Below are 16,071 nucleotides of genomic sequence, written 5' to 3'. Positions count from 1 at the left end.
CATCATCTTTAATTTGATGATTCATTTAGCACTAGGTTGTTAATTTCAAGTTTTATCCTTAATGAAGTAGAAAAATCTTTTGCTAATGATCATTATGAAAACTTTTGTCCAAAGAAAGCATGATCATTAAGCAACCTCAATATGAAAAATCTTTTTTTTTTTGCACTCTTTTATACTTGTAATCAAAATTCATCAAACCAATATTGAAGGGCATATTGGCGGGCTACTAGTTTACAATATGGATCCGTATTATGCTTTTTCAGAATGTATCAGAACAAGAAGAGCCAAAGAAGAAGGAGAGAGAGAGAAAAGAGAGAGAAAGGGAGAGGGAGGGAGAGAAATTTATCTCTAATTGCCACTGAATTTTGAAAGAGGATAAATCGTTTTGAAGTGGGATAGAGGTTGGAGAGTTTCGAAGAGGCCTTCGGAGTTTTTCTAGCCTTCTAGCAAGGTGAATATAGCACAGTGATGAACGGTGCCTTCAACCGAGGGTTTTGAAATAAAAGCAGCCATGGAAAGAGTGTTTCGGCTAGTTGGCTTTATATCTTACTTTTGAACCAAGTGAATTGTGCTAGTAACCGATTGATTCGGTTTGGCACGTTTCATCATTTGCTACTTTCAATTATTTCCAAAATCAATACTTAAATAAAAGAAACACAAATTGCAGAACCAGATTAGAAAAGTTTTTTATTGAAACATATTATTTTTCTGAAATCAATGTCAAAATAAAAGAAAATGCAAGTTTGGCACCAGATTGCATTGCTCCGCATTTACTTCAAAACGCAACTCTAAAACAAAAGCAGATTTGATAAATACATTCTTCATATAAACAAAAGAAAATGTAGTTTGTTGATTTTTGCAGCATGAGCCTAAAATTCCAGCTGACTTGCGTGTTCCCACACGTCTTTTGTGGACTAGGCCATTGAGACCCACCCCAGGTCCCCGCCAGCCGCTCGTTCGTCCTACGACCAAACAGTAGAATCTATCTTTTTTCTTTTTTCTTTTTTTCTAATCATCTCTTTCCAACCAACCTGCCCGATCGAGCATGTTGACGTATCAGATGGGCCCCACACTAGAAAATATGTCCTGCTAAAAAATCCCATAAAGCCACCAAGGTGGTAGCCTAGTGGTACTGGGCAGCAATTCTAACCATTAGGTTCCAAGTTCGAATCGCTGCGGCGACGATTAAATTGTGGACCGGAGCTCACTACTTTGGCCACTGCCTGGACTTGTGGTGTAGGACCGCTCTTGAACCGCTAGTAGCCGGGGTGGTGTCGGGTGTGACGTACTCACACGTGGGACTCGAGCCAGAGCTCAGAGGAGTAGCTGAGCCGGGCCTACGGGTGGGGAGGGTATGAGTAAAACCGGTCGGAGTGCCCAACATACGGCCATTTCTGCCCGCATCGAACATTCTTCTGGCGGGGCGGGGGCCCAGTGAGGGCTGCTACGCGGAGGTGGACTTGTCCCTTCCTCCTCCCTACCCCTTTTTACTAGCAAAAAAAAAAAAAAAAGAAATCCCATAAAAGAGCAAAAGTTGATAATGCAGCCCAAAAACTCAACCCAAACGTAATCAATCTGCAGAGCTGGCATACACGTGTCAATATGCTCTTGCAAAAATTCGCATGTAGTTTCCAAATAGAATTTTGCCACGTATGTCCTGTGGGACTAAGCCTTAGGCCCTGTTTGGGGGAGCTGTTAGAAGTAGAGCTGTTGGAAGTAGAGCTGTCTGAAGTAGAGCTGTTATAAAAAGCTGTTTGCTGTTTGGTAACTTCGTAAAGTGCTGTGGTACTTTGTTTTGTGTTTGGTAAACAAACTGAGGAAGTACTTTTGTATGACAAAATTACCATGAAGGACATTGCATAGTATTATACAATAGAACATAATAAAACATAACATAAATTAATACATAAATATACGATATAGTATAATATTATTGTAATATAAAATAATATTATGTTGATATAGCAAAATAGTGATATAATTATTAGAGTAAATTAATATTTGGTAATATAACATAATATTAAATTATTTAATATAACGTATTATGATATAATGTAATATATATTATATTTATAGTATAATACAATAATAAAAGTATAAACTATTATAATTATTAGTATAAATTAATTTCTCATATCATAACATAATATTAAATTATTTAAAATAACATATTAATGTATTATAATGTAATGTAATATAATACAATATTTATAGTATAATACAATAATAAAGGTATAAAATATTATAATTATTATTATAAATTAATTTTTCATAATATAACATAATATTAAATTATTTAAAATAACATATTAATGTATTATAATGTAATGTAATATAATATAATATTTATAGTATAATACAATAATAAAGTTATAAAATATTATAATTATTAGTATAAATTAATTTTCCATAATATAACTAATATTAAATTATTTAACATAACATATTAATGTATTATGATATAATATAATATGATATTATATTTATAGTATAATACAAAAATAAAGGTATAAAATATTATAATTATTAGTATAAATTAATTTTCCATAACATAACATAATATTAAATTATTTAACATAACATATTAATGTATTATGATATAATATAATATGATATTATATTTATAGTATAACACAAAAATAAAGGTATAAAATATTATAAAATTAGTATAAAATAATTTTTCATAATAATTTCTCATACAATAATTTTCCGCGGTCCAGGGGCTCTTCTTCGTGGTCCACGCTCGAGGAGGACCTCAGCGTGGGCCGCGAGGTTGATGATAAAAAAAAAACAATAGATTGATTTTGGAAGGTATGAAAAAGGATTAAAATTTTTTTCTTCTAAAATGTGGTTCAAGAGATGCATACAAAAATTGAAAAGAAAAATATATTTTCTTATGGAAAGGAGTCTGACGGCTAGGGTTCTTGGCTCCAGCAGATTTTTAAGTTTATAAAGGGACAAACTATGTAATTATGTTATTTTAATATGGACATATTTGTCAAAAATACAGCTTTCCGAAAAAGCTGTAACAGCTTCCTCCCAAAAGCTCCAAATTGGAGCTTCCTCCCAAAAGCTGTTTTCAGCTTCCCGCAAAAGCTGAAACAGTTTTTTGAAAAATTTGCCAAACACAGTTTTTCATCTAAAAGTACTTTTGGAGGGCCAGAAAGTGCTTTCTGGCCCTTCAAAAGCTCCCCCAAACAGGGCCTTAGTCCGTTAGTCATATGGCACTAGGTTGGGATATGTCCTTGCTTGATAAAATAGTTTCCAAAGTCAACTTTCGTTAGATTTGCAGCTTGACGTTCTTCTTCTTCTTCTTTTCTTTTTTTTTTCCCTAAAACAGATGTTTCATCCAAGTTGGTACGAATACATCCAGACGAATCTGCAAACAAAATGTCCCGAAATGCACCGGGCAAGTCATCCTCACCAACCCATAGGGTGTCTTCCGAGTGGTTAGCAACATACGCCGCCACCCAATCCGCAGCCCCGTTGGCCTCCCGATATATATGCATAGCCCGAAAGGTGATCCTCTCCCCCACCATCGACCCAGCAAAGGATGCATTCCTCCTCGATCACTGTGAGGGCCCTGCTGGGCCCAGCTGATCGCCGTGGACGAGTCGCCCTCCAGGAGGATAGAGCTCGCCCGAAGCACTCGTCGCGCATGTCGCAATCCCAGCCAAGCCGCTTGCAGCTCTGCCCCTGGGATCGAGGTGTCAAAGATCTGACACTCCCCCGCTGCCACCATGGTAGAGCTCGGTCCCCTAATAACAAAACCTGCCCCTCCTCTCCTACCTCCATCCAAGACCGAACCATCAAAATTGATCTTGAGAAAACTCGGGGGTGGGGGCTCCCAGGTGAAAAACACTGCGTGAGAAGCTGCCAAAGCAGTATGGGGGGCCCAGATATCCTGAGCTATCAAAGATCTATCATCCAACCCTGTATGAAGGAGCTCTGCTGCCTGTGTCCGAGCTCGCTCCATCACAAACCGTGGGGACGGACGGAGCTCGCCAAAAACTCGGGCGTTTCTGGCCAGCCATACCTGGTATGCTGTGCAGGACGCTCGAATAGCCACAAGGCGCATCTGAGGGGAGCTAGACCACCGCCGAACCTCTTCCAAAAAACAATCCCTCCGGCTCCAGGCACCCTCCGGGATCCCAGACAGCCTCCAAGTCCACCTCGCCCATACGCACTGGAATAGTGCATGATCCACTGTCTCATCCACCTCACAAGACAGACACACAGAGAGGATGCTAACACCACGTCGGCTCAGCGCCCAGCTCGCCGGCAGACGGTCCTATGCCACCTTCTAGAGGAAAAGTGCAACCCTTTGGTGTAGCCCAAATCTCCAGACCCAACCACAGTCCCTGCCCAGCTCTGATCCCTGCTGGAGGACCCGAGAGACATCACCCACCCTAACTCTGGCTCTGCAAGTGGTACTCCATACCCTGACATCTGGTCCTGCTGATTCCGAAACAGGAAGAGCCCGTACTCGCTCGGCTAAGTGCTCCCCAAATAACTGGCCCAGTCTGTCCTCATCCCACTCTGCCTCCCCTGGCATGATGAGGTCGCACACCCGTAGCCCTTCCGCCCCCTCACCGCTGATCATCGTCGGCCACAAACTCAACGAAAGTGCATCCACCCATAGATCCTCCATCATGTCAATGCTCCGACCGTCGCCAATCAACCATCTAGTATGCACCAGGGCCATAGGCAAATACCTTCCAACCTCCCGCCACATGAAGGAGGTCCTCCGTCTCCCCACTGCTGGTTGATCTCGAGAGGCTTTGTGTTGCAAGTACTTGGCGCAAACAAAAATCATATGGGATGGGCACCATAATAAGTTACATAGATTGTGATTTTTTTTTTCGACATGTTTTTCCAGCTCCATAGTAAAAAAAATCAGAAATTATACAAAGATAGAACTTCTCGAAGTAATAAACTCCATAAATTCTATAACTTATAAAAATAAAAATTCCTCTTTCTTCCTCATCAGGTGACACATTTATCTCCTTCTTGATATATTCTGCAAACTCGTTTGATACATAGCTAATAGCAACTCAATACATACCTCCACGTAAATCAATATATAGTTTCTAAAATATGGTATTCACTAGTAAAATAGTATATGGCTAGTTAATACACAACTGGCAATATAGACATTCAATATCTTCATACACACATTTAAGTAAATCGATGCATAGTTTATATAATATGATGCTCACTAGTGCACACTATAATGATATAGACTCATCGGCTTCTTGATATCTAATGTAAACTTTTCTGATACACATCCAACAACAATCGAATACATACTTTCAGGTAAATTACTACATAGTTTCCAAAATATAATATTCACTAGTACACATTGCTCTATTAGGTGATATGCACTTAACAAAATAGTTATCCAATATTTTAATGCACGTCTTTAGATAAATCGATACATAGTTTTCAGAATGAATGGAGAAAGAGATTCAAACCAAAATCTTATTATTGCAGATCGGATATGAATTGAATTAACTTATGTTGGTGCACTTTCTATTTCGTTCGAACATGCCACAGGATTTGTTGGTAGAGTTCCATCCGGATATGCTAAAAGAAAGTGGTGATAAGTCAAATAGTAAGGATAAATATTCATGGGTGTGCCACCAGCGCCAAATCAGCTGGAAAAGTGATAGGGATCGAAAGAAGAATAGAGAGTAATGTGGGTACAATGCCTTAATCTTTAAAAAATTTTGCAACTGTCATACCGTTATTTGAAGAAGATGGATATGGATAGGACAATGATATAGCGTTGGACTACAATATTAGAGATTTACGTAAAGTTATAGCTACCTATGCGGTGGGAACTACGGTAAACTAAGATAAGATAAAATATATTAATTTGATTGTTGAAGGGGTACAAAGTATAATCTCCATTTATTCATACTAATAGACAATATCAGCACATTTTGATGATTGCCACCACGTCTGACGTCCACTCTAGGCAATATTGATGATCGTTGCCGATGATCCTTTACTATGGCATGTTTGTTTGCATAATTACTTGCGAAATCTTCTCGGAAATTTAAGATCTAAGGATGAGATGCATTCTCGATTAGGCGGCCTTGATCGATTCCGAATCCGACAAGGACTCCCCCTTCCCCTCGCCACCGGCCAAAAACGGCGGAGGCGCCCCCTTTTAATCGCAACAGGGTCGCATCCTCCCTTTGTTTGCACCCAGCTATACCAGGAACGTAAGCAGAGCAAAGCAAAGAGAGCCCTGGTGAGAGAGGGACGGAGAGAGAGATGTTCCCGACATGGCTTCTGCCATTGGCTGTGTGTGTGTTCGCGGCGCTTATCGTGTTGTATTGCTTGTTCCTGTGCACGCAGTTGTCCGCCTTGCTCCGCGAGGCGGCAGCGGCGGCGGAGGCTGAAGGGGAGCGGGGTGGAGAAAGAGGCTTGACGGCGGAGGAGGTGCAGAGGCTGGAGGAGGGAACGATGGCGGTGGGCGGCGGGGGAGTGTGCGTGGTGTGCCGGGACGAGATGGAGGGAGCCCAGGCGGTGCGGGTGCTGCCGGGCTGCCGCCACGCGTTCCACCGATCCTGTGCCGACGCCTGGCTCCAGCGCCAATCCTCCTGCCCCCTCTGTAGGGCCCGCCTCCTCCCTCCTCCTCTCCCTCTCTCAACCGCAACCCCAGCCCCAACACCAACCCCGGTCTCTCCTTCTTCACGAGTCTGATGATGCCTTCATTGCTGCAGGCAGTTTAGTAATTCTTTCTACATTCATGCAGCTTTTATGTAGTTGTCGCAATGTAGAAGATTCTTTCTTCTTTCTTCTTGTTTTTCATATAGGTCCTACGTATGTGTTGCAATGTAGAAGATTCTTTATTCTTCCTTCTTTCCGTACTCCGAGAACTAGTGTACACAAAGTTTTCTAATGGGGTATTTTGAGATCCAGTCGCTATCTATTTTCATATTTGTGCTCTCTTTCTGTTTTGTCTTTTGTTAATGCCTGTTCTCTTATATCTTGGTTGATTTCTTTAAAGAGATACTCTGAATTGAGAGCTTGAAGAAGGCTCTGTTCCTGAGTTATTGTGTCTACTCTCGATTCCCGGTAAAAGTTGTTCGTATGCCGATTACTATGAGAAAGGATGTCAGGCAAAGTTATAGGTATTAAGACAAGGATTTTAAGCCCAATCACTGCTTATTCTATTGGACTCGCGGACAAAATACGTTTCTTCCTCAATTTTATGGTTTAGCCTCGATTAGATGGATTCTAGTTTCTTGTGTTTGATTCAGTTGTGGTGGTTATAAGATATTTTACATAATTTTCATTCAGTTAAAAGGATTGAATTGTTTATGGGAGGGTAGTAATTTGTTTATAAAAAATGGAATTGATGGGGGGTTGTGTGATCGTGTTGTTGAATTCACTGATTTTTGAAGTAGTTAAGAAACGTGTGAAAAGATGCATATTTGAAGTGTGGCGTTGATATGTGATCACAATGTCAAGTGTTAAATGCCCAGTTTCAATCATTGTGGTCGTTCTGTTTGCAGCCTGTTGCAAAAAATAATCCAAAAATGGATTCTATTAATTCATGTGGAGCAAAATTATGGGAGGCCCAAAGCTTTTAGGATTCAATTTTACCCGAGTTTGGAACTGATCAGGGAATCAAGTCTTAAGCATATATAGGGCCTAAATTCAACCCACGGCTCCACATTTTCAATCTTTTCCCATCCAAATCCAGTCACTGATGACAAAGTCTTTCCAGAACAATCATCTTAGTATGCTGTTTAGTACCATGGAGCTCTCAAGCACAGCAGAAGTTAAAAGGAAAAGGGAACATCAAGTTATCAAAGAGACTTTGAAACAAGAGCAGTTCACAAGCCACGGCATTAAAAATAAAACTAGTCTTCCGTATATTATTTATATTATAAGATGCATGGACCAGATGCAATGCATGCAGGTGCACAACTCTCTCTCGCTCTCTCTCTTTCTAACTGGGAAAGGTGAAGAAGAACACTACAATAATACGATGAGTAGAAAAGAACAGAACAGAGAAAAGGTGACAAGAGGGATGAATAGACCACGGATGCTTGCAGCAAAGACAACTTAAAAGAACAAGGACGCTCCCTCCCTATTTTTCCTCCTCCATGGATGCACTCCCCTCGATCTCCTCCTCCACTTCCCCACCACCCCCTTTGCTCCCTCCATCTCCTTCTCTCCCCCAATCGGCCCCTGCAGCAGTACTGGTGTTCCCAGCCGACGTCGTCGCCGCAGCAGCACCACCCTTGTGATTGTGGATCCAGATCTTGAAGACCTGGCGTGTGATCCCAATGTCCTCGCAGAACCTCGACACCTCATCTTGGCCGCCGCACCGATCTTGCTTCCGGACTTTCCAGCCTATCTGGGCAGCAAAGGCCGCCATGCGAGCCTTCTGCTCCGCCGTAAATTTGGTCCTCCGACGTCGTCTCCTTGCCCGGTGGATCTCCCCGGCCGTCCCCACTCGGATGTTGATGCCGCCGGTGGTGGCAGAGTTGTTCATCGGGCCCTTCCGGTGAAAGTTCCGGTGGCAGCCGCATGCAGCGCAGAACATCACGTTGGGGTGAAGAGCGTCTGAGGTGTACTCGCAGCACCCGTCGGAGTCGTAGGCCCCCAGCAGGGCGGCATGGTTCCTCATACACTCTCTATAGACCTCGCTCAGCCTTTCTGGTTCCATTGCTCACGATGGGATGTGCTCTTGCTCTCCTTTCACACATACACTCCCCCTGGATTTCTTCATCTTCTTGTGACGTGGGGAGGGGGCTATTTATCATAAATTTGGTGACAATTATGGCCATGCAATTTTGAGTTATTTATGGTAGTGCCACTGTGCTTTGTGGGTGGGTTCAGGTGTTTGTTTTTGAGACATGATCAGGGTTTCTGCAAGGAATCCTTGGAAGGCAATGATATAGATGCTTCCAATGTTGAAGTGGAAATTCACAATATTATCTTTCTCATGGATGCCATCAAGATAAGCTAATCGAACTTCTCGGAGGATGTATATATAGGATGTGCTGACGTTAGCTAATCAAACTATCCAAATGATTTCTCCTAAATGATGAACGAGTGTTATGGGATTAGGATATTTTTGAGGAGAGCTGCATCTTCTGAGATTAAAGTAGGAAGATGAAATTGCGAAAAAAATTCTCCAAGATTTGCATGGTAGGAAAATTATGGATCGATGGTTCAAATACATGCACGATATCTTAGATTGATGCAATGCTATATTTTTAGAAGGAGACAAAAACCATATTTACTATTTGAAGAAGCAATATTAGAAATGATGTTTGAAGCGAGTAAAAATCATGAAATGATGATGAGAAACCTACATTACACAAGCACATAAATAACACTAAGAACCACTCCTAAATTGAAAAAAGAATCATCAATGATTCACTTAACCGCGCTTTCAGCATGATTTAGTGTGTTTTTGATATGTCCATTTAAAATAATATAGCATGGCACATGCTACATGTGGGCATAGAAACGTAGAGTGTAGAAAAGTTCTCTATTTTGGATTTCATGCAGTAAAATTGATATTTGATTGTACCCAATTCAACCATTCACATTCCAAATTAGATCGTAACTATTACTTATTTATCGTTAAATTTTTAGAAGTCCAAAATTTTGATGCTAATTTAGATTCAGATGCTTAGCACAAATATTAGAACACTATATAGTATGAGGATAGTATATCTAGTTGCAATAATTGAAGGATAATTGATGGCATTCAACAACAAAAAGTATAGATGCTACAATTCCACTGAACAAAACTCTGTTTCCTCAACATTTTCCTTGCACCAACTAAACAAAATACTTCCAACATTTAGTTGTGTTTTTTAAACTTTCACTTCAACTCTTTTTAGTCTAATTTTCTGAAAATGAGCAGAAGTAGTAGAGAGAGATATTTTCTTGATGGTTATGTTGGAGTTATTTTGACCTAATAGTCATTCTTAATTAAATGATCCGAATATGTTGACTTGTACGACCCTTTTAAACTATTTTACGATAAAAGAAAAAAAAGAAGAATTGAACCTTTAGCAAGAATCAGCTTGAGTTTTGTTGATCTCTTTCCAACTTAATTACAACTTATTAATATTAGAAGTTATTTTTTGCATCATTGACAAGAACACCGAAATTGGCTATATCGAATAAGAGATCTAGGTTAGGCTAAGAAATTCTGCATGCTTAAGCTGTGTGGCAACTTAGAAAGTGTTTTAATGGCTGAGTTGACTTATTGTCCTGTTGAAGGGCAAGATTCATGAACCGACCAATCTCTCTCTCTCTCTCTCTCTCTCTCTCTCTCTCTCTCTCTCTCTCTCTCTCTATATATATATATATATATATATATATATATATATATATATATTGCTAGCTTTGTTGAATTTACGAGGACATTTCCTAGTTTGTCGTGTGAGGAAATTGGGTTATACGCATTGCTTTTTTTGAGCTGCATGAGATTGGTCCAATAATTCAGCATAGAGATATGAAGATAGGCATCTACTATGACTACATCAGCATAGAAATATGAAGATAGGTATCTAGTATGCCTACATCAACATGACTCAGGAAAAAATAAATTCTGAAAGAGAGGTGGCAAGGCCATACTAGCCATCCATAGCATTTCGTTAGAGTAATCAGTAATAAAAGATGCAATCTAATCTGCAGCTCTATTAGCCTCGTAGTCAACATCATTTATCTTGAAAGAAACATAATCCCTCGCACACTACCAAATATCTTGGAGTAAAGAATGTCTGTCCACTGGTATGGTCTGCCTATCAATCCATCCAATCACAGTAGCCAAGTCATCCTTCTCAGGATGCAGCCCTAAAGTTTTTCAAGATGCATCACGTTGTTTTTGGCCTGGCTGCTTGGCTGGTCAAATGAAAATATGAGATTTATAGAGGATGCCCAAATGGGCCATAACTTATTTATAAAGGGCTTCTTATTTGGTGAATGCACAAAGTATATGCATTGTTTATTATTTAATTGGTGCTCCCCTGGCCTTCTACGTGGTGCCCTTTTTCGCCTATAGTGAGACCCCACCAAAGCGTTTCATGTTTATAACTGCCTTTTCTTATGAAAGCAATTCTAAGGAAAGTGACAGAAAGAAAAGAATTTTGGTTCAGAAGCGTCAAGATCGTTGTTTTTTTCATTAATGCAAACCTGCCCACACTATCAAATTAAGTCTTTATGTTATGCTCGACAAAAAAAAAATTATTTTATATAAAAAATAAATTCATAATTTTTTAATGTTTGGTAAATAGAAAAGTTTGTTTTATCTTCTTTCCTATGCGACATTTTTTGTAGGACCTAACAAGCTCCCCTAGCATTTACTCATAAAAAATGCACTAGTAATTTGTATGGTTCAAACCATGTAAAAACCTATGTCCCTTACAAAGCTTCAATAACACTATCAACCTCAAGCAACAGGTACCCTTTGTTATGCCAATATGACAGGAATAATAGTCATCATTTGACCAAATCTGAATGATCTGGAAGTATTTGAGCATAAACTTATACCATAACAGTTGTTATTTGCTATTAGGAAAAATAGTAAGTAATGAAAGATAGTATCATTACTTGCATGTAGAGCTCGGTGCAACGTACGCTGGAGGAACCTCCACTGGTCCAATGCACGTTTCCATAGAGGAAGTTAGAGAAGCAGTTGTCGGGGACAAGAGGGGAGGTCTCCATTAGAATGGAAGAAGAGATAAAGTTTTCTAATCCATCATTCTTGCCACTTCTGCAGTCAACCACTCTGCTAATCGTCCAAGTCCATGAATCAAATCCAGCATATATAGATATGCCATTAAGATAATTCCAAATTCAATACGAATAATATACTTGTATCGGGTATCGACGTGGTTTCAATAATAACAAATATTTTATTCCTATTATTATTATTATATATTTCAATCCCACGTACGTTCCATTGGTTCATGAATTAACCATGGTGTTTGTTTGCCAATAAGCCTGCTTGGGGGTTGAGACAACTTTTGTAGGAAGAATAAGAAGAGCAGAGCTACCATATGATCGTTTGGTCAAAGTAAAAAAGAAATCATATGGCCACATATTGTTTTGGCAGTAACAGTTATTGTTTATAGGAGAACATGTGCTGATTCGTATTATTTGGGAAATAATCAGGTGACGGGCTCTGGTTGGCTTTCTTGGGGCTGGCGGTGGACAGCTTCTTCCAGCCCACGCGAAGGCAGCATGGCTTGGGTTTGTGACTGTCTTATGAGTGATCCGAGCGTGATATTTGTCAGCTCTGTCATTATTCTTTCCCTCTTTTTTTTTTTTTTTTTTTGCTACAATGGATAATTCATACAGTTTTGATACGGACGCATTCAAAAAAGTCAACAAACAATAGATTAAAAAGTGATTAGCTACATATGAGACTACCTAGTCGATCCGCAGCCCTATTAGCTTTTCTATAGGCATGTCGTATTTGAAATAATTTTTTATCTTACTATTATTATATTGAGATTCGACACCAAAGTTTAATTGAGGTATATGTACAAGAAATTTCAATTTGCCAACTGCTTGGGGTGGGGGGCTGCAGGGTGGACATCGGGCTTTGGATTTGGAGGTTTTTGGGTTCTCTCTCTTTTTCAAGAACGAGTTTTTTTCCGGCCTTTGCAGTTACTTTGTAAAATCACTAGGCTGAAATGTAATGAAGTGAGATACTTTCCCTAGATTTATTTATTGAGATGGAAGCATGCTGGAAGAATCTCGACTGACCTTGAAATAAATTGAGCTATTAAGCTTGAACTCACCTGGAGGCTGAATTGGCTGTTTCCAACACCTGATGGGGGACACAGGATGGTGATTTTAGATTGCAGGCTAGTTTTGGTTAGATGGTCTAAAGTGAAACTGTGGGTTAATTGTTTAAGACAATAGGGTGAAAAAAAAAAAAAACAAACAAACCTTAGCTAATCATGCTCGGCTGCAATCAATCAATCAGTGAGAGGGATAGAGGTTTGGAGTTCAAGTATAGGAATGATCCTGTGCTTTGTTTGTAGATCGGGAGCATTTTGATAGGAATTAAAGGATTTCAGTAGGATGTGGAGACTTTGTCTCCCATGGTTTTGTGGAAGGCTTGTCGGGGAAGAGCTTCGCACTAGTTCTCTTTGGAGAAGGCGTCGCATGAATGTATGTCGAAGCTTTGTGTTGCTCAAAATCAAAGAAGATTCCCCTCATACTCTGTTATTTTGCCCGGCAAGTCAAGCTGGTTATCATCCTCTTGACCATCATGTGTGATATTAAAAATTGATCTCCTTGATTGCGTTTGATCAAATGGAAAAGTAAGAGACAGAAGGGTTTTATTATTTTTATTTATTTTGATGAAAAGAAAAGAGGGAGCCGTCCTATATACTTCATTAAGATAAAGAAAGATATAAAAGAGAAGAGAGTACAAAGAAAAAAACCTGAAAAATTCCGCTACTTCCATCCAACATACTTATGAAATTCAAAATTCAACATTTAAAATCCCCTTCGTACAAATATTAAATATCATTTGATTTTTAAAATTCAAAATTTAAAATTCAGAATCCATGCAGCCTTGTCGCTTTTGCTTTGAACTTGGCAGGAGCTTGGCCAGTTGTATGAGATGCATCCTGTAGCCAGTTTTAGGCAACAAGACATAGCCATGCATGGCTTTTGAGGTGGACCACAATAGGTATACAGAACTCACTATCATGGTAACAAGTCACGACTGTCTTATGCAAGATAGTAGAAAAGGTCTCTTACATGGAAAAACAAGAAAGCGAAGGGAAGAGAAAATAGAGAGGAGTTCTATATATTAACTTTATTCCATCATTTTAATGGAATGGAGTTGTTCCATGGAATGGAATAGGGAAAACTTATCCCTCCGATTACTATTTTACTCTCATCCACCCTTAATTTAGACACACCAAAATATGCGAAGGTAATTATGCCAGTGAGAAAAATCCAAATTATTGAGAAATCGATGCACTAATTATTTTCTACAGTCAACCTTTCAACCAAATGCTAAAAAAAGAAGAAAAAAAAAAAACTTATCAATGGAATAGCCCATTCGTTCTACAGTACAAAGAACATCCCCCCAAACTTTATTCCCTCTACCAAACGCAGCCTCGGAAAGTTAACAAGCCTTAAGGTCATTTCTACTACTAGTATTTCCATTAAATGAGCTTCCCCAGACAATACGGCAGTTGAAGTGAATTCTGATGGTGCATTATGGAGGGATCGTAATTTGGCTGCGTACGTGAACTTGCCATTGGAGATGGTGGGGGTAGGCTTACAGCACCTAGATGCCTGGGGTGACCAAAAGTTATGGCTAGGAGGAGATTCTTTTGGGGTTGTAGATTGCTCGTGATCTTATTTGTTTGCTGGATTCTTGATCTACCAAGCTTGTTTCTCATATTCAGAGAGAAGGTAATGAGGTTTGATTTGGCCCAAACTTTAGATGGATTGGCTACCACGCCAATTGGTTATGCAAGCTTCATAGTGCTCATGCAGTTTTACTAGGATGGAAGCTTATAATCTTGCTTGATATTACATTAATCTCATGGTATTTAAACACAGGTTGCCAGTTACAAATATGGATTGGGTGCTTTTCAGCATAGAATATCTCAAATTTTTAATATTAGTAGCCCAAGGGCCATAGGCCAGCCTGTTAGAATCTTTCAGAGTAGGTCTGATTAGGGCTGCAAATCGGTCGGGTAGACCTGCGACACGATCCGACCCGCGTAAGAACCGATCCAACCCGAATTTTAGGACCCACGGGGCTGGGTTGGGCTCTAAATTTGGACATATTCTATTTTTCGGATCGGATCCACCCAATCTTGACCCAGACCCGAACCCGACCCATTTTTTTTTCTTAATGTTATTTACTATTACATAGTGGAACTTTGAATATAAAAATACATAAATCCCGGTCCGGATTCGGATCCGATCCGAATGATCCGTCGGGTCAAAATTTATATACTTGGATCCGACCCGACCCAATTTTCAACCGGGTCGGATCTGGGTCCAAAATTAGGACCCGAACAAGAAACCGGATTGGATCGGGGTTACTCAGAATCCGACTAAATCCGACCCATTTGCAGCCCTGGGTCTGATGGTGTATAGGTTAATAGTATTTGAAACATGTAATGTTGTATCATCTTTTACCGCAAACAGTTGAGTCATTTAATAATTATAATGATTATAACATATACAAGTTGCTGACAGAGGACTTGGATGTTTTATAGCATCCAATATGCATGTAAATAAAAAAAAAGTTTATATATGTTTGAAGATTTTCTATTTATACATTAAATTACCTCAAATTTATAATTATATTGGCAAAATACAATGTGCTAATTTTTAAATGACTTGATGCATAGTTGAGAAGTCTTCTTGATATATGATTTCTTATTTGTAGTCATTACAAACCCTGTAATTCACATCCAACAATTTGGACTCTTACTTGCAACTCTAGTTTTTATTTTGATAATTGACATAAAATCTTTCCTATGTTTGTAGAATTATAAATTTACGTAATTAGCATTAGAAGAGAATTTTTATTTTCTTTCGAACTTGCTTGTATGGTGCTTTCTTCATTTTCATAATTTTCCAGACACACAGCGAGAAAAATTAAAATGCCTCCATAAACCACCCTATGAGAAGCACTTTGCCGTCATGCAAGGTTCAAAAATTACTTAGGGAAACAATCATGGAACATTATGAGGAGAAGCTCATTACAACAATCATGGAAACTATAAATGTTGCTGAATAGGAAGGTTCCCAATCCAATCATCTCCCATCATATTTAGGGGGGACTTCCAATGAGCACAATCAATACACAGACCTTTTTTGCGTTAATTAGAACTTAATCAAGCTTATCAAGTGGCGACTAGGTCCAACCCTAACTAAAAACTAACATTTCAATGCTAGCATCCCTAAAATACAAACTCCACTTGAATAATGTTATTTGTAGGATTACATCATGAAACCATCCATCTTGAAATAAAAGCATGTTTTATCGTCAAAAAGAAATAAAAGAACGTGTGCCACAACAACCATTATTTG

The 16,071-nt window shown here is 39.2% G+C and overlaps 2 protein-coding genes across 2 annotated transcripts; one reads left to right on the top strand and one right to left on the bottom strand.

Annotated features, from left to right (window-relative positions):
* Positions 1-6,282: 6,282 nt before the first annotated feature.
* LOC103705866 (E3 ubiquitin-protein ligase ATL23-like) lies at positions 6,283-6,714 on the top strand. The gene has a single exon (XM_008789751.2). It carries the CDS (start codon positions 6,283-6,285, stop codon positions 6,712-6,714), a length of 432 nt encoding a protein of 143 aa, XP_008787973.2.
* Positions 6,715-7,809: 1,095 nt separating this feature from the next.
* Positions 7,810-8,737, bottom strand: LOC103705865 (zinc-finger homeodomain protein 11-like). Its single transcript, XM_008789749.4, has one exon. The coding sequence runs from the start codon at positions 8,690-8,692 to the stop codon at positions 8,111-8,113; it is 582 nt and encodes a 193-aa protein (XP_008787971.2). The 5' UTR covers positions 8,693-8,737; the 3' UTR covers positions 7,810-8,110.
* Between the last annotated feature and the right edge of the window lie 7,334 nt (positions 8,738-16,071).

The sequence above is a fragment of the Phoenix dactylifera genome, chromosome 15 (assembly GCF_009389715.1).
Source record: "Phoenix dactylifera cultivar Barhee BC4 chromosome 15, palm_55x_up_171113_PBpolish2nd_filt_p, whole genome shotgun sequence".
Classification (NCBI taxonomy): domain Eukaryota; kingdom Viridiplantae; phylum Streptophyta; class Magnoliopsida; order Arecales; family Arecaceae; genus Phoenix; species Phoenix dactylifera.
The sequence above is the reverse complement of the archived record's forward strand: the minus strand, read 5'-3'. Positions and strand labels throughout refer to the sequence as shown.

Bases quoted from the DNA above. Each gene is read 5' to 3' on its own strand.
- LOC103705866 (XM_008789751.2), top strand. From the start codon at position 6,283: ATGTTCCCGACATGGCTTCTGCCATTGGCTGTGTGTGTGTTCGCGGCG.
- LOC103705865 (XM_008789749.4), bottom strand. From the start codon at position 8,692: ATGGAACCAGAAAGGCTGAGCGAGGTCTATAGAGAGTGTATGAGGAAC.